The 25506-nt window shown below is 30.1% G+C and overlaps 1 protein-coding gene across 2 annotated transcripts; it reads left to right on the top strand.

Annotated features, from left to right (window-relative positions):
* Positions 1–4631: 4631 nt before the first annotated feature.
* On the top strand, positions 4632–24088 carry LOC131853745 (G-protein coupled receptor dmsr-1-like). 2 transcript variants are annotated; one of them, XM_059204768.1, is made up of 7 exons: positions 4632–5014; positions 13721–13879; positions 15108–15244; positions 17420–17522; positions 18126–18706; positions 18917–18971; positions 22115–24088. In XM_059204768.1, the coding sequence occupies exons 1-6, from the start codon at positions 4724–4726 to the stop codon at positions 18939–18941; spliced, it is 1296 nt and encodes a 431-aa protein (XP_059060751.1). In that variant the 5' UTR covers positions 4632–4723; the 3' UTR covers positions 18942–18971; positions 22115–24088. The 2 variants fall into 2 exon arrangements, with proteins under 2 accessions (XP_059060751.1, XP_059060752.1); XM_059204769.1 differs by lacking the exon at positions 18917–18971.
* The last annotated feature ends 1418 nt before the right edge of the window (positions 24089–25506 follow it).

Here is a 25506-nt window from a genome sequence, read left to right as displayed (position 1 = left end):
GGATTCAGCAAGGAGTGTTTTTTATATAGTTCAAAATGGAATTCAATAGTAAGTAGTAACTTCGTCTGCGTGAAAGCACCACAGACATGACGTTCCTATTAGCCATGGGGTTTCGCTCATTCGTTGCCATTTACGATGTAATTATGTATCAAGTAGTTTTAGGTTTGATTATCTTATTATTAATGTATTGATACAGGGTTAGATTAGACGTCAGGATTTGATGAGCTATCGGTATTTGTTTTTATTTCTTTGCTATGGTGATGATGATGATGATGGTACGTCCGCTTGCGTTGAAGATATATACGGGCACCAGTAAAAATGATAAGATGAATATGAGGTCAGTTAACTCATCGTGACCCATTCACCAGGAATTATTAATGGGATTACAACAATGTACCGATTAGTAGTCAGGGTATCATACATTTCTCAGTTTATATAAACTGCATAGATAGTCGATGTGAAGTGATGAAGTGTGTTAAATGAGTTTCAATAGATATGACTGCCAATACAATTTCCGACACAATAAACGCAGTAATTACGTAGGTAGTTACTAATGTATCAAGTCATACGTGTATGTCAATATAATGAGTTCGTTTTCAGAAGTTGCAATGCATTAGTCCACTGAGTTATGAACCGAACAATAATATTCTGTAATTCAATTCAATTCAAAATATCTTTATTCATGTAGGTCTATTACGGACTTATGATATGTCAAATTTATCGTCAGTTCGGAATGATATCGAGATGAGAAGAACTAACAAGAAACTCAGCTTGTATTATTTTAAGATAAATGTTGTACATGTTTACAATAATCCATAGTCATTAAAATTCATAGTTGGGAGAATAGAGTGACCACCAGCATATGCTATCGCAAAGAACAAAAAAATTAATCAGTGTTCGCAACCTGAACATACCAGTCTTCACAAGCACCACCCGTTCACGAGTATTACGGATGAGCCAGCCATCATTGCACTCAACTATATTTGAGAGAGCACATCGACCCGGCCCACCACGCCGCCAAAAGTTTGAACTTTATAGCGAGCATGACTGTTCCAAGTTACTCCACTACGTCAATTATATTATTTACAGCATAGGCTGTACCGATAACAGTTTTCACCCATTACAATATATAATTTGTAATATGTCATTACTAATTTAATATAAGTTTCTTTTATGTTATTACATTATATATGTCAATGGGAAAATCATATACCTCATAACAAAAGTTAAAATTGTAATTAAGTCTACACATTGTAGTAATTTAAGTAGTCGTTTATTTTATAATAAGCTTTAGAGCAAAGTGTATTTTTTAAATGTATCTTAAATTTGCCTTCACTTAAATTTAAAACATTCAGTGAAGGCAAATTTAAGATCATATTCATAATATAGCTGTGGCATGATATTGTTAATGTCTACTAAAATGGAATTATCATTTTTTTAATCTATATAATGAGTTATCAGTTACATCATTAAACCCAAGTATAATACTGTAACTTGATAAAAATTCCATATATTAATATTTACAATATTTGGTACTTTCGTCCTCTTACACCAATTACCATTTAGATGAATATATTTTTATTCAATATAATTTTATACAAGCACTTCCAAAAAATAATTATATATATAAGAACCTTAACAGCATATATTTTCCTGATTCTTTGGTTAAGGAATTTCGCCAGTACAGTTTGATTAACTTTTCTGCCTGTTTTCCTGTGGGATTTATATGCGATTCTCAAATATTGGTCATATTCTTTTTAATCAGAATATCATATTAGAGGTTTCTTAACATCAAATATTGTTTGAGAATTAATTTATGTACGATTGTATATGACGATACGACTTAGAGCATGATGAGTAAGTAGATCAAACTTGAGTGTACGAATTTGAGTGATTAACTTGCCTTCAAATGAGGTGTCAATTTTCAAAGAGACCAATTTTCTAACGGTTACGATAATCAGTACGTGCGTGAGATATATACTATAGTTTATACGACTATATCGATCGCGTTACAAACTGAAATCTGTAAGTACAATATGGCACTTCAAAACTGCCATTACAAATAAGCTCATGTAAGATGTTTGCTTCCTACTTAATATTTATTACTTAAGGAGGACAGTATTACTCCTAGTTTCATTACTCAGTCCCATTTCTAAATGGCCCCATTTTTTAGCGGCAAATGAATGTTTAGTGTCTTATGGGAATAAAAATAAGCTTATATAAAACAGAACAAAAAATGTTTTTAAATAAAGAATTGGTGTAGTGAAAAATATAATAATAATTTAATAATACCAAACGCTGTCTTTCTCGTAAATTACTACAGGAAAGACGAGAGTTAGTATGGAAATGCTGTGAGTCTTTGTTTATGAAGCATTTGCACACGTCGACGACTGTAAAGGGAAGAAGTTGAGATTCACAAAAAATACGAAAGTTAGGTCACAAAAGTGCTTTAAGTTTATTTTAACAAATATTATTTCTATTTCGAAGAGATTATGTATATTTGTAGGACCATTATAATGTAAAAGGGTGTGGTTTGTTCAATCCTCAAAACAATGCGTAAGAAAAATGAGAATGTAATCTGTATTAAGGACTATGTTAATAATTCCTGTATCTTCCGATCTGATAACCGATTGAAAGACATCATACCTACTTCTTGCTAATATTATAAATGCGAAAGTTTATGTATGTTTTGTATGTATATGGTGTGCGCCTTGCTATGTAGATGGAGTATGTACATATTTAGATTAGGTTTAAAAATTATTAAAATTACCAGACTTTCCTCTGGCTTTTTTGAGATCAGCCTGAATACAATATTAGGCTGATCGACAGACATACTTACATATTTATAACATTAGTATGGATTTAAACACTAACATTATAAATGTTAACATGCACATTATGTATCACATTATGTGAAAAAATATTCGTCTCCATTTTCTGAATCAAAATATAATATAGTCTAAAATAAATATATATATATATATATGTATATAAAGTATATGTAAGAGAACCTAATCTAAATTTGTGCATGTTTTGTTAAGTTTTCTTAGATACGAGTACATGGATACAATTTTGAAAGATGTAATACGTATGTATTGGATATAAACGGATTTATATGAGAACGCGATGAGTACGCGTACAAACTTTTTGTGGCAGCTGTTGGTGGAACATTGGGGTGAAATTTTGTAACAAATTTATTATGTTCCCTTCCCGTTTCTCATAACGTAATGTAGATATAGAATTCTTAATGAGCAATAAAAAGTTAAAACCGAAACAAAGGAGGTCCTTTATTTCGGTTTTAACTTTTTTTTTTATAACCTGTTTATTTGGATATAAGGATATATTTCACCTGGTTATGTAGGAAATTCAGGATTTTTTTATATAAAATAAATAGCAAAAAAGTGTATAAAAAGCTATCAGCCAACGCAAAGGTGAGTTGTAACTGTCGCCTATGCACATTAACAGCTCTACTGAGATCATATTATTATGTAATCTTGTTTGTGTCTATATCTCAAGTTAAGACAAGACTTCTTGCGTTGCCACTGCTGTTATATTCTTAAGATTCTATATTATACGGCAGACGTAGGTAATATATAGGGTACCAATACCTTTACTTACTACTGAGGCAAGTTACACAACACACTAACTTTCAATCTCGGTAGCTCCCTGGACTATTGTTTTAATAAATATACAGCGAATCGAAATATAATAGAAGCCTGTACGGCTTCTATTAAACTATTATGTGACTTGCAGAACTATAAATGTTTCCTTTTAGACGAAAATCGAAATCACTTACTTTATTAAGACTTGACATTACAATGTCAAGCGCCTAATACAATATATATTTTGTGTCCAGAAATAATAATGCAATAACTGATAGTAATAATTAAATACAATGATTAAGAAATATTTTAAGACTAAATTTTAGTCCACCTTTGCTATGCTGAATGTATATGTAATATTACTATTATATGAATAGTTACATTTTGTATTTGTTTAGTTTCTCGAATTTACGAATTGTGCTTGAATAACTTACTTGTAGCATAGTAAATGATAGACAATAGGTACAGTCATAAACCGTACTCAATGATACCATGTCATGTCATATAGTCGGTACACTTGTGACACATCCCAGGCGAAACATGTGTTACTTGCTCACATCATCGCATATTTTTTATATTACGTTTACTGGGAATGCTATTGATTAAGTTAATGGCCCGCCTAGGGCTGTGTTGGTAACATTTATGGAATCAAGTATATTTAGATTTGGGAGATTGTATTTACTTTAGAAGCTATAAATAATTTAAGGTTATATGAAAAATAAAGGGGTAAAGTACTATGAAATGGGTACTATGTACTATATACACGCACAAGATTACACCTTTTTTCCAATATGGCAGCAAAGTCAATCTTATATTATATATATATCTCGACAAAACCGCTGGAAAATTGTTTCCAGTAACAAGTTTCGCATTATATGTTATAACGTATGACAATGATTGAACGATAAAAAATAAATTAAGGCTATGAAAGGAACTGTAAAGACATCATTATTCATACACCCTTATTTATATAAGAAGAACTATCTAATACTGATTTTTTTTGTTTTAGGTGTCACAGTATATAATATTACAAGCTCTACGATTTGCCTGAATAACATGAACAAATATTTATTTCAACAAAAATACTAGACAGTTCAGGTGGTCTCATAAAGCGAATAAATATGTCTAACAAATCACAGACTCTTTTGGATATATTCCAAGAAATTCTCGCTGCGTCTGGAAATTCATCGGACAGCAGCATCAATGAAACTCAGATACTATCCATGCTGCGAGAGCAGGCTACGAAGAACGGGGGAAACGATAATTTCGAAACTGTGCTGGTTAAAATGATGAAAGATGTTAAGAGACATCTAAATTTTACCCTGAAACCAGACACGTGTGGGTACTGTGAGGGAGATTTTAGAGATATCATTGAAGCTTACAACGGCATACATGGATATGTAAGTCTATTGGTAAGTGTGCATTATTTACCTATATTTAGAGTAATAATAAATAGACGAGTACCTAGGTGGATCTGCATTAATAGTTCGTTTAGTTACGAAGGGAAACTTCATAAAATTAAAAGAAATATCTGTATAATAAATTATTTTATCGTCATTACACGTCAGGTAGGAAATAGATTTTACAAAACTGGAACGCTGTACAAGCCTAACTGATGAAAGAAGTAACTTATTCGTGTAACTTTCCTTGATGGTGGTAAGACGTATACAATATCAAGAGACGAATAAAGATACATGTCACAAATACATACGAGATAAAAGTAAGATAAAAATATAAATAGAACATATGATATATGTAACTCTATTACCAAATCTGCAAATAAATGAAGTTATTGAAATACTTTATGAATACAATTAAAATATTAAAGTAATCCATTTATTATTGTAAATTATTATTGTAAATTATGAATTATATTGTAAAGTAAAACATAATTCGGTATAATTAATTTATCACAAACTTAAGAAATAATAGTCACATTTTTAATCTAGTTTCTTTACAGAAATTATAGTTAAAAGTGATTTCAGTCCATTGAGTACATGTCATTAATATTTACAATTTATGTTGTGAGCACAAGCTTTATTACAAAACATCGAGATTGTTTTATTTTTTCTCGTGAATATGTGTTAATAAACTTGACACTTGGTGTATAGATGTGAATATTTACCAATTAGGACGAAATTTAATTTAAATATTACCATTTTTTTATTTCATAAGCTATTGCCTATCAATTGTAGATTCTTTTGCAAATTTTGTTCGACGATTTGGAAAAAAATATTATAATTCAAGATCAATGTTGTGTTTACTTGAGTGTGAATACTTTATAAACTGGTAAATATTGTATATGCAGACTGCAAAAAGAGCGAGACTGAGAATCTATCTCATCCGACTGAATTTTACATTTTTAGTAAATGATATTATTTATTGGTATTATTTATAGTAATTCTATTCTTATAAACTTTTCTATAAGTGGTAGGTAAAGACAAAATTAAAAATTAAAAATACCTGTACCATAATTTAAGTAGATAAATTATTTAAAAGAATTTATAATGGCTAATTAGTAGTTTTACCAATCTCTTTGTAAAAGGTTAGATATATTGAATTGACATAAGAATGGAATTGGTTAGACATAAGAAAATATTGCAAAAACGGGAATCTATTAACTACAGTGGATAATAGGGTCGTTAGTTATCTTGGTATTGAGCAAGTTAGTGCAATATTACAGTACTTTTGTTATCTTACTCGAGATCAGGAATCTACAAAAATATAACTTCAAAACTAAACCAATATCCTACACTCGATATCGAAATTCAAAATTTATATTGTATTATAGAGTTTACTATTTCTACAACATACTGGTAACACTGTTTTTTCAAATCACCCACAGTCACTATATAACCACAACACAACGAAACCGTAAACAAAGCTCCAGATCCAACAATTAACGCGCCTAGCTAAGTCAGACTTAAAGCTCAATCAGCGACAAAGCCACTTTAGCTTAGAATTAGAGATTGCGGCTCTCATCTCAAATCAGTATACTAATTAATATAATTAGTATATCTATGTTGTTTACTTGTTCAGAAGATTTTTTTTTTATGGATGATAATGGAATGGTGCACCCACCTGCGCTAACGGTTTACGCTGGTGGGGTACCAGTGGAGGATCAAGATGAGCATAGGTAATTAATATAAATTTATCACGATGGTTTCCAGGGGAACCGCGTGGATCTGACATGGTACATTGCTAGTAATGGGGTCACCACATTGTTCAGAAGATCGTAGACTAATGGTTCACTTTTTGATTAGACCCAAATGTTCTGACGTAGAATCTGGTCGAACCAAAAACTTGTATGTTAATGGATAAATCGGATATATATCTTTGATCAAAAGAATTTGAGAGTCGGCGGCAGGCTCATTCCCTGCCACGTCAAATTCAAAGATTCATTATTAATTTTATAAAGTTGTTTACTGTAAGGTCAATAGTGTCTTAGTAAATAATCAGTTCTTCTGATTATTTAATTATATTTAATCGATTACATTATTCAGCGGATTAGATCTTCTATGTGTCTAAAGATATAGTATTTTATATTTATTTATGATATCCGAAAAGCTGGGTATGTATCAAAGAAGTGAATAACTATTGTCGTAGTAAATGCGTCAAATCCCTCGGTGTTTGTTACGTGAGAAAGGAGTTTCTTTTTTAATATATAGTATAAATAAGTCTAAGCAAACTTAGTCACATTAATAATATAATGTATTCTACCTATATACATTATAGAGTACTCTTTTATTTAATTTAAAACTGAAGAGCATTTGAAAATCTGCACTAATATTCTCATTACATAACAGATTGTAATCAATTTTCATATTAACATACTTAATTTGACGCTTCTAAGGCGAAATATATATTGCGCCACTTTGATCAATATTGAGTTTTAAATATTGTAATTAGTGAAATATATAGGAAGTGGAAAATATAACTTGCGGTGAAAATATAAAACGTAAAGTAATGTTATAATTTCAGTTTTGGATTCTGCGTTTGCAATATTGCAATAATCTGATTAATATATTTTCTTATATGACTCGGATTATTTTATTAATGAACTAGCTACTCGTCTCGGCTTCGCACGGGTGTACATGTATTATACATATAAACCTTCCTCTAGAATCACTCTATCTATTAAAAAACCGCAACAAAGTCCATTGCGTATTTGTAAAGATATAAGCATACATACGGACAGACAGCGACAGCGACTTTATTTTATACTATGTAAAGATGATATGGAATAGCTATATCTATACATATACCATTTTGCACCGCAAGTGCAAATGATATATATGGCATCACTGGAGAATGATAATATGAGAATTAAGAAACTACATTTTTTTTTATACACTAAAGCATTGTACATTATAATACTAAATATTCTACGCCATAAGATACAAAAAAGTATATTTTCGAAAATTTTATATATTAACACCAGCTATAGTTGACTTGCGACTGGACTATCCTAACTGGTATTAGATACTATTATTAAAAAACACCGACAAAATGATACATCAAGAACATTGGTTCATATTCGTTTATAAATAAATAAATAAAAAAAGAGAGGTCTTTATAGTCTACATACATCCACAAGTAACCGAAGTAAATCGTTAGTTAGTAGATATGAATATTTATAATATTCATGTATCACAGAGGTGCTACTAGTCCAGCTCCAATCAATACCGATAATTATGTCAGAGCCCACTAATCTGATTATTATCACATTGCGATAACACCAAGCTCTTATTTTGTACCACAACCTTATTTACCGGCCTCTCAAGAGAATTGTGTAATATGTTTTTCTTGCCTGCTCTCGTTTTGGATTAAAGCGAAGAATAGTTCTAAGAATAGTTAACTCCCTTAAGAAAACAACATTATTATAAACAATGTTTATTTTTAAGATTGCAATATGTACCCATCTGATGCAAAATGATAACGTTCGCTGTGGGCAAAATTGACTTTCTTGTGTTTCGAATTTTAAAGTAACGAACAATACTTAAAAAAAAAACTATACTGTAAACAAAACAAATGTCATCCAAATATTTTCCTGGTCATTTCAAAATAAAATCATTTAATATAAACATCACTCAATACATTACGGCAGGGCGGTGGTATCATACATACCATAGCCCTTTATCGCTTTAACTATTCGTCTAAATTATATGTAGTAAAAAGGCTTTTTGTTTTAAACACTTGAGATGATAAATTTATTTCCTAATTACTTTATTAGCCAATAGATATGAGCTATCGATTTAAGTAATTATTTCACTATAAAAAGCACTACTTTGTTGGTCTTAAATATAAAAGTTAGAAGTACGCTGTCGCTATTCAGACTCTATTGTCATTATGAAGCTGTACTGTATAACCTTTGAGGCATTACGAAGCTCTACAATTTTTATTTAGAACTCTATCATATATGTATCTCTCATCGTTAAGGCAGCGTTTGTAAGAAACGAAACGTATTCTTTCGACTGTTTTTTCTCCCATTTTGCAAATCCAAATAACGCGAACGTATAGCAATAGTATATAATATTCACACTTATGACACTACAAAAAATGGTTTTCTATTTATAAAGTAATTTTTCAAATCTGTTCAGTACAACCAGAACAGAACCTCACTAACATTACCTCTTTATAATATAGATATATTATGAAATACTTAACAAATACAGTATAATATGTATAAATGGACTTGTGATAAAAATATATTTACTATAAATATACACACATGGTTTGGTCGGATTTACATATTGAATTGATGTGTAACGGAAATGTAGCATTTCATTGATTCTGTATTAATACCATTGAGCAAATAAGTCAGTACCTTTTGATCAATACATTTATGATCAAAGATCTTAAAGCCAGACTCTACCTACGTCCTTCAGGGGAAAGCTAAGCATAAAGAAATATTATCCATTTATAAATTTAAATAGGTAAAAAAAGATTATATATATAAAAAAGAATATATATATATCAATAATATAGCAATATGGTTTAATTGATATTTTTAAAATGTCGTTTTTATGCTCCTATAATTTTATTAACATATTAAACGAGAAGGACTTATTTTTAAATAGAATCAACGTCACTGGTCCTGCTTGCGCAATATTTTATTATATTATGCAGATATTTGGAGTAATATTTATATTTCTCTATTTGATTAGTCTATGTCGATAAGTCACAGTATGTATATATTTATAAATATATTGACGATTAATGTATGGCTTAATTTGGTCTAAATGCTCTGAATGAACACAATCGTATTAGTAGTTTGTGTTTATGACTTGCGAGTGGACGTGGCAATGAAAGACAAGCTCAGTATTTAGACTAACTTTTATTGCATCCTTATATTGTATATGTACCCATATAGTCATTAGGTAAACTGTATTTCTATCAAAAGGCCATTCCTAATATCATATATTTTAAATATTAGTATTATACCGTATATAGTATTTAACATATATACTCGTATTATATGTATTAGTACAGGTCAAATAGAGGCTACTCTATATATGTATAATATTGAGAGTTATAATAACAGCAAAATTAGGAGGAATTACTAATGGAACGCAATACTAGTTCATTTGCTAACAATATACCCCCAAAGGCGATTTCCGTGCGTTTGACATTGAGTGGGTCATTGTCGACTATATACGGACCAGGAGTAACCTAAGATTGAAGGTAACGTAGCTTATGTCGAGTCACAACGTGAGTTTCAAGGCATTTGTGGCCCGAATATCCTCGAACATGCTGCCTACCTGCACGAAGCAGGACTACTGGCCGAAGGTGGTGATGTATCGGCGCTACCGTTACTGACTGTCGTCGTTTGTGCTATGACACAGAGACGACTTATATTATCATTATTTCATATGCATGTAGTCTATAAGGTATTTATAATATGGGGCATTAGTAGTCTGAAATATAATTTAAATAAACTTATACGTTCGTATTTTGATTTGATTTTTGGTCAACCGAAAACGGTCTTGGTTAATTCCATGTACATTGGCTTCAATAGGCTAACTGATGATTATAAATGCTCATACTTTCATCCTACATTTTTTCCCATCAGTGCATACCGTTAGTAAGGGTTTACCATTCCATAAAATATATACTCTTTCTAAATAATGCCAATACAAATTCTACTAGTATGGTAACTATTGCCTATAAACGTGTATAACGCCATGGAATATATCCATCACGCCGCCCATTCCGCCCACAATAAGTGCATACTCAGGATAGGTAATGGCGACGCGGTCAAAGATTGTGGAGTAGCTATTTTCAGTAGAAAACATGTTCGTAGCAGTGCGTATGTTACTACGTACACATTGTTGCTCTGATCTTTCTGAAATCAGGTATAGTTAGGACAAAGCATTCTAATATTTTTTTTTTGTTAAAAGCAAAATTTTATTTCTTAGAATGATGAGATACATCAAAATATCTCATTCTTCTGAAAACTAGCATTGGGTATTATAGACAGTAAGCTGGTATCTAGTTTGTTCGCATAGAGTAATTTTATTTATTAATTTATACAATATATAATTTTGAACAATTTATTAAAATGTTGTAAATTTAAAAATGTCTATATTTGAATCATTTGTGATATCTGACAAGAATACATTTTTTTTTTTTTTAATCCATAAATTTGATTATGATACTAGTATTTGATGATAACTTTGAATTTTCTGACATGTTGCCTTTAGCTCTCTACTATATGTGTGAATGATTTGTAATACTAATGTAATAAATGAATTTACTATATGTAATACTAATTCCATTTAGACAGCGCAACGTTAATGTTAATTATTTACAACGTGCTAATATAATTTTCATTGATATTGTATATTATTGAATGTGTGGAACCCTTATAACTTCGTCATGCCTCGCCATCGCCTTTTTAAATTTATAGATGGATGTAGGATATGTCTCATTTCCAAATGTGATATAAATTAATAAATAGATGATGAAACTTAATAAAAAGTACAATATGGCCAGCTTAGTTCACATATAATCAATAACTAATTGTTCAATATTATAATACTTCCTTTAAACGTATCACTTTAAGTACAATAGAGAAAATGTAAAATTTACTAGGTATTACTAGATACAATTTTCAATTAATACGTCTCATATGTAAATAAATAATAACATCCGTATGTATGTTGATATAAATACATGGTCAAATTTCACATTAAAATATTGATGTACATAATTATACTTCAATTAACGGATTCTGTGGTCTAGCGGTTTAGTGCACTCCCTTAACATCCGGTGGTTGTGTACTCGCATAACAACACGCAAACATTTGCATTCATTATTATGTCTGTTTGTTTGGGTCTTATTATATGTATATTATAAATATTATCAGTATCCCTATTACAATTTTTTAGTATGGACTAAGTAGCACTTCATGAGTTATGATGAAGTCTCGTACCCCATCTAAATCCTCAAAAATCGACATACGTTTCTGTTTAATTTCATCTAAATCAATTAATTAATAAACAAGTAGGTATAATCAACACCCATTCCCCCCATCCCCCCCCCCCCCCCCCCAACGACCCCACGGGTCTAATTAGAATCCTGATAACTCATAATTAAAGGATATCCCGGAACATATTCAAATCAAGAATTAGACCCGGAGAGATCATTTACGCAAACCAACATCACTACCATTACGTCAAATGTTATTTATGGAATGAATTCCATTTAATATTATTAGAAATCCTGTCAAATATAATTTAGTACCTTTAAGCATGAATACACTTTGACAGTTTCCATAATCATCTTAAATCTTTTCGTTGAACACGTAAGAGGATTATTGTGAGTAAATTATGTAGAGATATTTTATTTGCCTGCTTATACTATAAATAGTTGGTTTAGAAGTAGTTAAGCTGCTTGATGTTTTAATGGTAAGAAATTCTGAAGAAATATATTGTATAAATGGATTGGTAGACCGCGTGATGGACTATTGTGTGGAAAGTGCCATACTCGCTGACGTCGCTTGTAAATATAGATAACAATACGGGTACCACAAATTATACTGCGGAGCACATGGTACTTATTTTAAGGACTAAGATTTTATGTCTGCACCCAGTAAATCCCTGTTATATATAACCTAAAATTCTTTCATTGGTTTGGAATGTACACTATATCAGAGTGTCATAGTCTATATATTATTTAATTAATACAAAATTCAGAGAATTATGAGCACCCAAGCAAGATCGGGATGTGACACTATTGTACTTATAATCGGGTACAAGAACAGAGACTGTCATAGAACTTTCTCTTCATTTCCTTATAATAGTTATTTGCTCGAACCGAAGGGTCCGGAAACGTGAGCAATATTTTCGGACTGCCTGTCAAAAACATTTGTTTTGTCGTGACTGTTAGTGATAGTGCCTCTTTGTTTACTACATACATTTACTACTCTTATAATTATTATTGTTTAATTCCAGTTCAAGTTATATAATTAGTATTTCTTTTGACTATCTGCAGTGTGTATACAAATATAATATAATATCACAAAACAATTCACTCAACGTCATCATTATATGTACAATTAGTAATGATCACGAGATCTTACCACTATTTCGGCAGTGTTTCAATTGCCATGATCACGGCTAAACTGAAAAGCAGAGTGTAGATGATAAATATATTTTTTATAGGCAGATGCACCTTCACACGTCTTCGTTTGTTGCAACTATTGAAACTCGCTCAATATTCATCTCGGCAAACTATACTCTCTGTATCTTCAGATATATTTAATTTAATACACTTTATGATAATTTTTTTTTTTTTGAAAAAAAAATCACTTTTTTTGTTTTGTTTAATTAAACCAATCATTGGATTCATTGCCGAAATATCGAGAACTTAATAAAAAGAAAACGTGGTAAGATCCCGACATTTTTACTAACTATATGTATAAATAATGACCGCGTCAAATTTAAAACAGTCTACAACGTCATCAAATCGCAAACTAAGTATCTACATAGGTAAATACTCAATAAAACAATCATTTTTATGTTGTTGTTGTATGCGTGTTGGGAGAAATCGAACCCGCGGACGTAAGGTATGTTAAACCACATAGGCTGTAATAATTATATGAGTAATTGTTTCAGGTATGCACTATTGGAGTAATAGCAAATACCATGAATGTGGCCGTGTTGACTCGGAGAGATATGGCGGCGGCACCAATCAACAGACTACTCAAATGGCTTGCGGTCGCCGATGTCTTCGTCATGTTGGAATACGTGCCTTTCGTCATATATAGATATTTGGTAAGCACACGCTAGAATATTCATACTTAAAGCAACTGTATTTCAAACCCCAATGTAAAAAGAGAGATGTAACAAGTTTAATCTGTCTAGTTGCCGGTCTGTGTTTCTGTGGTATCTTAGCTCCTAAACGACGACAAAATCTCTTTTATGATATAGATAGTTCTTTACTACTATTTATGTCATGATCATCAACTCTTTTATTAGTTCTGGTAATGATCTTAGGTGTATAATTACCATTTTATAACATATTAGGTTTATTTTGTATTTGTTATCTTTTATTTAAGGTACGGGTATATAATATACTTTCAAGTATTAGGAACATGGAGTTTTTCTTTTTATTTTCCAAGTCAGTAACTTCATCATGTCTTACTGGAACGCCTTAGGAAATTTCATTACTGTATATAACAGAATATAAATTATAGGTTATATTTTTTCTTATTATGACACAATAATTACCTACAATATGTTATCTAAATATTCCAGAGAAATCACGACCCTGAAAATCACTCTAGGGACTCTGATAAACTTACCTTAGAAAATTGCGGAAAAGGTTTTCTTGAAATCGATAAATTGATTAACGAGGGTCTCAATTAAATTCTATTCCATACAATCCCAATAGAGACATTAGATATACGATGGGTGAGAAGATTATCATCATGTATTTGAAAAATAAGTAGTGATCCTGGTCCTTTCAATGCAAAACTGCATAATAACAAGAATTTAATTTAGATATTTTTAGGTAATTGAAAGTGATTAATAAAGTGACGGCCCACCTGATCGCAAGTGGTAATGGACGTCTATGTATAAGGATAGCACCACGGAATTGACATCATCATGTGATATCCGTGATTTTTCTCGTCCATTACCATTCCGGAGAATTAAGGATATCATATACATACCTATATGTACGCTGTAATTCACTGCCAAAATTTACCCTTCAACCGAATCACATTACAACGACGGCTGAAATAAAGATATCCACGCAAATGACTTTGTACAAAGTCCAATGTACTTTGCGGAATATTTACATATTGCTAAACTGACAGCTTTCATTAAGATAGTTTTCAAAATCATTTTATTAGATACTGAGATTACCCCTACAGCCTCACAAATTTTACCCCTTTATAATGTTAGTATAGCCAATTTAGTTTTAATATCTAACAGCTAAACCCTGTGAGAATTTTTTAACACTATCAAGCTTTTCGTACTCTACTCAAATTTGTTTCAGGTTTTACCAGAGAAATTGGATTTTCCGTACTCATGGGCGATGTATCTTCTATTTCATATGCATTTCGCACAAATACTGCACACCGCCTCCATTTGTTTGACTTTATCTCTCGCCATATGGAGGTATATTGCTATAAAGTAAGTATTTTAAATACAGGTAGATATTTTGCAAGTAAAATGATATACTTTTTTATACATAAAATTAAAATGAACCAGATTGGCGTCTGTTATAAGAAATCATATCATTATCATTTTATCAATACTGTAGGCCCTTAAAATTTAGTGCTTATTTTATAAGAATTAGTTTATAAACAATAATCAGCTAGGCTTAAAAAATATAGTAAGTAGTAACGAATCGAATCAATTTAATTGAATATGGTTGGAGTTTAGCGATATATTTATATAGCATTTTATATTATTTGTATTATCATACTGTACTTATCATGTAAAAGAGAAACGTGCATTATTTTCTATATCACTACACGCAAAGCAATGTTTAATGATAAAAATGTTATCATACCATTTCTAAATGTTGGGCGTTTTACATGAACTCGTCTACATATCATAATATCATATTTTGTTGTATATTATTTAATAAGTGTAAAAATATTGAATAATAAAAGCATGGGAACAACATGAAATAAAGCTGAAAATAACTAGTAAATAATAGTATAATTACTACATAGAATTAACTAGAATGTTACAAAATAGTTATTTGAAACAAATTGGGTATTATAGGGAGGATAAAACTGTAAGCAGTAAATTTTCATTTTAAATATTATTATTATTCTTTGATGGAATTGTTCCGCTTGTATTATGTACTTTTCTAAAATAATAAACGTTATTATTGTATTGGCTATAAACAAGCGACTACAGAAAAACATTAACTTTGAAACTGTCTTTCATGGTAATATCATAACTAATCCGTTATCGTTCCACTGTTGCATGCATGGGCCCTTGTTCATTATAAAAATATTTGTTTATTATTGTGATATTGTTTCTACGTTGGCCAGATGTCTTGGCATAGGAGTTATTCTAAGTTTCCCTTTCTTTTTCTTCAAGGTTCATTATAGGAACAATAAAAAAGCCAATAATAAATAATTATTATCATAAGTATAATTTAATTTGCCGTCAGAGGTTGTGGCTTCTTATTACGTTATAGTGATTACAATACTCAATTTTGGTATATTTTATATCTATTATATAATGTTTCATAGTAAATATGTCGTGTGTGAACATCAGGTATATACATATTTCTCTTAATCAAAGGACATTTTATTTTACCTCTGACTGTTGATATATAGTCTTACTGATATATGTCGTTTGTTATGTAGAAACGTGATATTTATAAACTATTCAAATGATTGACATCATGGATTCCTTTTTCGCTTTTTTTAAGTTCACGAACGAATAATTTCTTTATACGCCTTGACCTTTTTCCGTCGTAGGCGTCATTAAACGAAAATTCAATGTTCAATATTTCCATATCATAAAGTATCAATGTAAAGGAATTGATGGCCCTATTATCTAACATTTACGCCTTTCAGTTTTGGCACGTTCCTGTATTTGTTTAAAAGAAAAAATAAATTTTTATTACAATAATAATACATTGAAATTGTCTTTCCACAGACAATGAAATAGAAAAAGTTATGAAGTGCCAATGATACTGCCAGTGTCTCAAGAGTTAAAAAATATTTATTCGAAGTGCTTGGAACTCTATATTATTTACGGGCTTAAGTAATGATTTGGGTTTTATTAAAACTTAATTTGATAGAATTCTGTAATGAACCAAACTTTGGTTATTCAACATTCATAGCAGAATTTTTTCTCAATTCTTAATAAATCCAACGTTAATAATAAGTTTCGAACTGTTAATTTGTACTACTCAAAGTATATACTTATTGAGTATAAATTCTAATTAATTTTTCTTTTGATAAATATAAGTGTACAATATACTATTATGCCTAGATGACGACATCGGTGGTCTAGTAGTTTAGCACACCGCCTTACTTCCGATGGTCGCGGGTACGATTCATCGCACGGCACAAACATTTATATTCATGAGTATGATTGTTTGTATCTGTCTGAATATTTGATTATTTATGAAAAAAAAATATATCTATGTATTTGTATCAGTTATCTAATACCCATTACACAGGCTCTGCTTAGCTTGGGACTAGATGACGTTGTGTGAATTGTCCAGCGATATTATTACTATTAAAATTCTGTCTGTTATTTTCCTTTTTTAATCTTAATGTGTATGCGAATATTTTACAAAGCATTGTATCTATCTAATGAGGTTTTTTCTTACAGATATTCAGATAGAAGCCATATTTTGTGTACAGAAAGACGTTGCAGTATAGCCATACTAACTAGTTTCATACTACCACCGATACTATGCACGCCTACGTTTATGGTAAGTTTCTTATACTTAATATTAAAATTATGAAGTTCCTATATTGATTACATTTTTAAATAAATAAAAAATACTCATTATAACACTACCAGAGGCGTTGTCAATTGCCAATATAGTAGTCATAAAACTTGACTCACTAATAGGTATATATGTAACTAAGCATATTAGATTTCAAGGTGGCATTGAATTTGGTTTGTTATTGATATATTCTATCACTTAAAAGTTAACTTAATAGCTAAGTAAATTATTATAACTAAAGGTAATTATTTTTAAAAAGGAATATATATGTTGGTTCAAACTGGCAAAGGATAAATAAATAAAATGAATACCTACATATATAATCTACGACAAACTCTTCCGACTTCTTGACGACATCTTGTTAACAGTTCATGTTTATGAAATAAAAAGAAATGTAAAGCAATGCAGCTATTTAAATTTGTAATCAGAGAGACATGAAATTTACATTATTTGAAGCATGCAAATATTTTTTGTTTTCAATGCATACCATGTTAAAAATCGTACCACGACTCTTGTCGTGACGACGTCTGTTTTCCATACAGTGTCAATTTACATCGAATACCTAAATCGGTTCTTTGTTTACAGGTCTTTGATATTCATACAACGAATGTTACGGATGTTCACGGCAATCCCGACATAGTATACCATGTCGATTCAGACTATCAAGGTACACTGTATCAGGCTAACTTTTGGGTACATGCTGTTGTAATTAAACTACTACCATGTTCAATCCTAACAGTTATCAGTATATGGCTCATAAGAGCTTTGTATAGTGCGAATAGACATCAAAAGAATTTGAGGAATTACAGCGCTTGTCCCGCCGCAGAGAAAATGGTTAAAAGACAAAACAAAGCAGACAAAAGAACTGATAGGACAACAAAGATGTTACTTGCCGTCTTACTGCTCTTTCTTGTGACTGAACTGCCACAAGGAATCTTGGGGCTGATGAGTGGATTGCTGGGTTGGTGTTTCTTCAAAAGATGCTACGATTTGTTTGGGGAGTTGATGGACTTCCTTGCGCTGCTGAATGGAGCTATCAACTTTATACTCTACTGTTCTATGTCCAGACAATTCAGACAAACCTTTAGACAGATGTTATTGCAGCCACCCTTAGCTCGATTTATGCCTCCAACCTTGTCACACTCAGATTCGCACAATCAGAATACGTACGTATCTTTAACAATACAAATTTAAGTTCTTTCTAAAACACGCTTTCTAATCAGTCACTGTACTCAGCATGTTTCAACTGTAATTTATATACATATATATAATACAATGCTGCTTTTAATTGCACGTAGGGAAGTACCTACATTCGTAAAGAACACGACGGGTATCGTAATTTAACTATGGAGTCATAATTATTTTCCTCCCTGCAGGTGCACGGAAAAGGTTAAAAGATAACTACAGCAAAACTTCAATATAAATATGAATGTGAGTAATGTAACGCTGTTTAGTTTATAACGTTACACATAAATAATATTAATGCTCCGTAATTCACAACTTTCTCTTTCGCCTACATCTATCCACATTAAAACACCAAAGTAAATAGGAGATATGCCTATCGGGAATAAATTATATTTTAGTATTATGGTGTTCTATATAAATCCTTGGTGAACATAATATTTACCGAATATGAGTTTTCAAGTTGAGGTTTCAAGAATTGAGAAATAGTATTCCAAACATTAATAATTACATACGAGAAATATTAAGCTACAAGATTATTATTACTTTGTTTCTTCAGCAACACAATACTTAAATTTAATATACATTTATATACATACATAACTAACAAGTTCATGTCCTGAAAAGATTTACATAAAATTTACTTCGGTCTGTTTTAATATTATTCGTGATTGTCCTGCTTTAATTCTTTCTAATCAGCTGTTTATCTGTTTCATGTGTTTATTATAAGTACAACAAATAGACATATTCAGTATTTAACACAATTATTACGAGCTGTAATGTGATTGTGAGAGAGTGCTTTTTGGGGGTGTTTTGTGGGCACCGTCTTTATGAGAACGGAAGTAAAACGTAACAACCTGTAATGATTCTAAAAAAATTAAATACAATAATTTGTCCTAGTGAGGTTGACTTTCGATAAATAACATTTGCATTGCATGCAATTCCTCTAATATGGCTTGATATTATTTAGAAACTCCTTTAATATTATATTTAAATATTACTTTCTATTCATACAAAGTAATATCTACATCTACAATCATAATATGAAACAAAATACTTTCCATTTGTCATGTCACTATCTACGATTGTTACCTTAATGGTAATGATCACATATCTAAATAAAAATTGTTTTACTATAGAATTTTGTCTGACCGATCTTTGTTTTATTATAATTGGAATGGTAAACATTCTGACGTTTCGCCTGATAGTAAGTGGCAACCGTTGCCTGTATACATGAAAAATACCACGAATATCAAATCTATACCAATCAAATATCATGTCATCATATGACGCTCCACGGGCAACGGGCTTCCACATTAAGACAGAGCCTTAAGAATCTATTCATACAATAGTCCATACTAATCGAAAGAACATAGTAAACTAGATTAATATAAAAAATCTTTTGTTTAGGTACTGTTATATAATATATGAACTAGTAAGTAATAATTTTTGGGTTTTTTACATGTTGGGCTTTAATGGAACTGTTTACCAGCATTATTTCTGAAAACTACCCACTATCTTTTAAATAATAATATACTTTCACAATAACATTCCCAAATGGAGAAATAAAATGCATTTTCAGCTGTTGACATCGTAGTGAACGTTACATTTGATATGCTCACATTTCGCTGAGTAAATTTGAAACATGGCGGGGACCAAGCGACTCTTATATCTTGGTTTAACTTTTTCTATTATTAGAGTTTCCAGTACTAGAGGGACGATCTAAAATGTCAATTCTCAGACAAAGTTTTTGTTTTCGATTAATTTCGAATTCGACCTTTAGGTTAGTAATAACGACAATGCTTTTGACTCAAATCTATGTGTTATATATTTTGTAAGTATTAATTTAATACTTAAAAATATATATAAAATATAGATTTAAGTATGAAAGATAAATAAAGAAGAATTAATAATAATGTGAAATTGCTTTCTAATATGTAGACTGCGTGACATAAAATCCTTGAATTAAATTAAATTCCATACAAGGGTTGATCTCATTTTGAATCTTGCAGACTTAGCGAATATTAATTAAAGTAAGATATTTTGCTGTCACTCTAGATTGTTTGTATTGTTAATATTTGTATAGAGAAAGCTTGAGGAAAACAATGTAAATACAAAATGTGCGGGTTTCAGCTAAATTACTCTTGTATCACATATACTCGTATAATTGTAAGTAAATATATTAGTTATAACAGTTATTTACGGAGGAGTTTAGGTATTAGTGGTCAGAACCAGTACCAATACATGATGGAGTATGACCAGCATTGATCGTGTTTATGATTGTTGACTGTTTAGTCATAGCGGTCAGATATAACAGATATATGAACAAAAATGATGTGTGATAAAAATGACCGATCGCACTAATATATTTTAGCACGTACCACTGTTTAACAAGTTGAGTGCGTAATTAATGCCAGCTTTAGATTTCATTCCAAGCTTTACACTTTATTTAATTAGTTGCTAGATAGAAACAACAATAAAGTAACGGTCGAGACAACAGCTTCTAGTTGAAACTTGAAGTTTATCTTGTAATAGGGCGCAAGGAAAATAAATAATTAAGATGCAGTTGCTCTCTGGTCTTGTTTAAGATTTCCTATGTCGACAATAAATATTTTTAAACTAGTTGTGTTCACTTTTTTCATTATCGTGATATTGGAAATAATAATAAAAATAACATATAGGTATAACATTGTAGTTTCCACACATTAACCAGAATCTTAATAAGACATTGAACAATAAATCAATGAAACCACATTTAAATCAAATCGGTAAGGTATTACTGAGATTAACGTGAACAAACCAAAAACGAAGTGATAAATATTCTTGACTATTTCTTTGACGTCGGTAATATATAAATATATTTTTGAAAAATATATTTAATTTACAGATACGGCTCATTATTATTTTATTATGTTATGTACAGTAATTAGATATATTATTTTTAACTTACATTTATGGTATATATTACTCTATAACTATTCGTTTGAGTAAATGTTCTCTTGTAATATTTGATCTCAACATCAACTAAATAATTAGTTTATTACCCTGTGGACCCTTGTCCGTGTACGATGTGTGTACGAGTGTACGAACAAATATAGCTCTTTACAATATATTAGATTAAGTTTCAATTTACCGGAAAATACCTATCCGAATTTACACATTTTACATTACTAAAAATTTATATCAAATCAAAACAAATTTATTTTCGATAAACATACATACATAAATTGTCATTATAGAAATAATGTCCATTATATTTTGCCTCTTTAGGCATGTTTAAATTTAAATTTAAAGAATTGCTAGATTATACTAGATATTACGTGACAGTGATTGCTAATTACATATATTTTAAGGAAGTGGTAAGTGTATAGAAACATTTTTTTTTGTTTCAGCGCAAAGACATCCATACCTTGAGGGTGACGTAAACAGCGCAGAGCTGTTCCAGCAAATTGTGAACATTTTCTGTAATGTCTTAGCTAGACACCAAAGACATGCAAACGAGGGAAAGACTTTGAATTTGTATGTGTTAATACTGTGAAAATTAAGCTTCATTGTCGTAATTAGATAGATAAAATGTTATTTAAAGAAATGGTATATTTTATTAGGGTCGCTATGAGATTACAGTAGTTTTAAAAATAAAACTGTATTCAAGACTGCAATCCTGATTTGGTAGTCAGGGCATAGTCAAAGATATATTACTTGATTGTAGCTTTATTATGGTGAACATATTGCCCTCATTTCATCGAGGACATAAGAATTAATTTTAGCTTGTAATACTTTGTACTTGTAGCTCAGCATCTGCGAATAGGGCAGGATGCAGCTACTGAATGTGCTAATTCTGACGATTAATCGAATGTATGTTACCAGCCTAAGCAGCGGGTAGCGACGAGGCGAAACGTGGGCGAGATAAGATTTGGGCTTACATAGTTTATTAACGGTATTTATCCGTTCAGAAAGTATCATACTTTAAAAGTATTTCTTGGCGAATGATTCCTGGTACCACGTTAAATAAAAAAAAAATTACTTAGCTAATCGGTAGATACTATATAGCCTAATATGTATTTTAGAGATTGATAAATAACAAGATAGTAAATAAATACAATGTTATGTTAATCAAACACGTGTCTTGTTTACAATTCATTTTGTAATGGAGACAACCTTGTGTGCTGTATTGTACCGGTGTACATTTGAGTACACACATTTGGCTTAAACTGATGGAGTACAGGGAAATTTACTTTGTGCATGACACAGAGATTCTATAGAAATAATCCATTTTATTTGATTACACAGGTTGCTATTGGCAACGCATATTGAGTTACTCTCGTTTCCATTCGTTATTTATATTATCATTCACTCGCTTTATTCCGTTAACGATTATGTATTATTTTGTTTAGTTTGTAGAAATAGTTTAACATTAGAATCATATAATTTATAATGATATAATTTCTACTTAATTCTCTAGTTACAAGAGAAAGTTCTTAATTTGACATTATTTTTTTGTATAAATTAAAATATCCATTCTATATATTCTATTTTTAAAAAATAGAGGCGTGTCATATGTGACGAAACGAAAGTATAAAATAAAAATCGGTTTTATTATGAAATTATACGTTAAATAAATATACAATATTTTCTATTCAAGGACCACATACAGAAGACTATAATACATTATGTACAGTATAAATAAATGGAATTTGTACTAAGATCTTGTATCCAAAATATAATAATTCTTCCGATTTAAAAATAATTCGATTATTCATAGAATATCTACTAACAAATCTGACTTTTGAAAACAGTTCACATAAAAGCTATTGTAATCAATTTTATTTACCAAAAACATCAATGTTCCAATTATATTAGTTTATAAAATACCTATATTAACTTGGTCTGATGAATGACACAATTGTTTAGATTAATTACTTTATTACTACTTACTTCTTTATCAACAGATTTAAACATATTAAATGTGATGTTAATTAAGATTTAAACAAATTTTAATAGCCTGTCTTAACTTCAATAAAATATATTTCTAGTTAATATAATGTAAAGGTAACTGCTGTGTAATTTAAGATAAGTAGAAATAAATGACTCCGAATGAAAACTAGATAATATATTTATAAAAACGTCTTTATGTGTGATTATATAAGTGTAATTTACTTAGCTTTTAGTTGATTAATCATTGCAAAACCTTGCAAAATTATGACATCTTAACACGTTTTGTACAGGTACTATAATAAAGCATTATTAAACAAACCATCTATTAGGCGAATTACCTATTGGCGAACAATACAATAAATCTAATACGCCGTAGTCAAATATTGATGTTATATTTGTTTGTAAATAGTATATTAAATGTGTAGAGTTAAATAAAGACATATATAATCTGAGTATACCTGGAAATATAATTGATGACATTTAATGAATAAATAAATTTAATTCACTCATTTCTTAAACTTGTATATATTTGGTATAGTCTTGTACCTATTTGGTATATTAGCAGCATTAACTATTTAATAGACTGCCATATTTTTGCAGACTGATTTATTTGAAATGTTATTTCAATTTAGATGAATCGAAATGTAAACTAATAATAAAAACATGAAAAATATGTATTGAAAATATAAAATACAGTCCTATTATTACACAGGTTTTCTCTTCATTCATTAATTTAAAGTATGGGAAATAATCGTCTAACAGCACATGCTCTGCTTAGTACGTGTTCGTGCCCATTCATAAAAGACGGGATTCGTAATAATTTTAAATTGTATTTTGCTGGTGGACATTCCACCTGAATATTTATTCATTCGAAACTTATAAATAATTTTGTATATGAACTACACAATTTGTGGAAATATTTGTAAATATACTTTGTTTCTTTTATTTTATATGTTATTTGGATTATCTAATAATTATTAATTAATCTAATCTTATTCATTATAAATTGGAGCCTCTAATTTTTTAATAGAATATTATATTTTAAGTGCTTTCACTAAAATTATACATTTGTGTAAATAGACTGACAGAATATATGTACGATATATGTTAAACAGTCATGATGTGTAAATATTATTGATTTTTTATTTAAACAATAAAGTGAATTTGTACGTGTCTTTATTATTTCTTTTACCATTACCCTTGTCGATTTGTTTTGTTTAGATGTTTATTTTTTAATTGAAATTAGTGTGATATATATATGAATTATGGATGTTCTTTCAAGAAAACTTTCTTATTTTAAATTGATTGAAATTAGAGATAAACTATTCACAATTCATTTGCCAGTTTTCCAACTAACTAACTAACTCGAATAAACCAAGTTGCAACTGTAGTAGTAAAATACATACATTTATTTTGTTTAATCATTTTTAAAATGAAATAACTCAAAAAGTGTATATTATTTCTATGCGAACTAAGATGATATCGGTACACAAAGTACCTATATCATCTTGAAAATTATCTATATCCATTGCATATAAAATCTAAAATATAATTAGTAATAATATATTATCAATGAAGAGACGTCAAAACTTGATTTTAGATGACGAGTTTACAGTCATAAATTAGGGGAAGATAAATGGAGTCCGCAAACTGCCTCCTTTGTGAGAAGAATACCAAGGGATCAAATTAAGAGCAATATTTATTATGTCCCTGGGAAGGTTAGTGACGAGGTCCAGTTTTTATAAGTATGTCAAGCTCGGAAACTTCATTGTTTATATGATGCAACAACTATAGTTGTACTTTTTTATATCTAGATTGTCCTTGTTTTCAGTAATTTCTTATCCAGTAG

This window comes from Achroia grisella, unplaced genomic scaffold (genome assembly GCF_030625045.1).
Source record: "Achroia grisella isolate CSIRO2021 unplaced genomic scaffold, CSIRO_AGI_Agris_v1 utg906, whole genome shotgun sequence".
Classification (NCBI taxonomy): Eukaryota; Metazoa; Arthropoda; class Insecta; order Lepidoptera; family Pyralidae; genus Achroia; species Achroia grisella.
Note: the sequence above shows the minus strand (reverse complement) of the source record. Positions and strands in the feature narration are given on the sequence as shown.

Excerpts from the sequence above, each read along its gene's own strand:
- LOC131853745 (XM_059204768.1), top strand. The coding sequence starts at position 4,724 with ATGTCTAACAAATCACAGACTCTTTTGGATATATTCCAAGAAATTCTC. Across the intron at positions 15,245-17,419 it reads TGGAGGTATATTGCTATAAA|ATATTCAGATAGAAGCCATA; the intron begins GTAAGTATTTTA and ends TTTTTCTTACAG. Across the intron at positions 18,707-18,916 it reads GATTCGCACAATCAGAATAC|GTGCACGGAAAAGGTTAAAA; the intron begins GTACGTATCTTT and ends TCCTCCCTGCAG.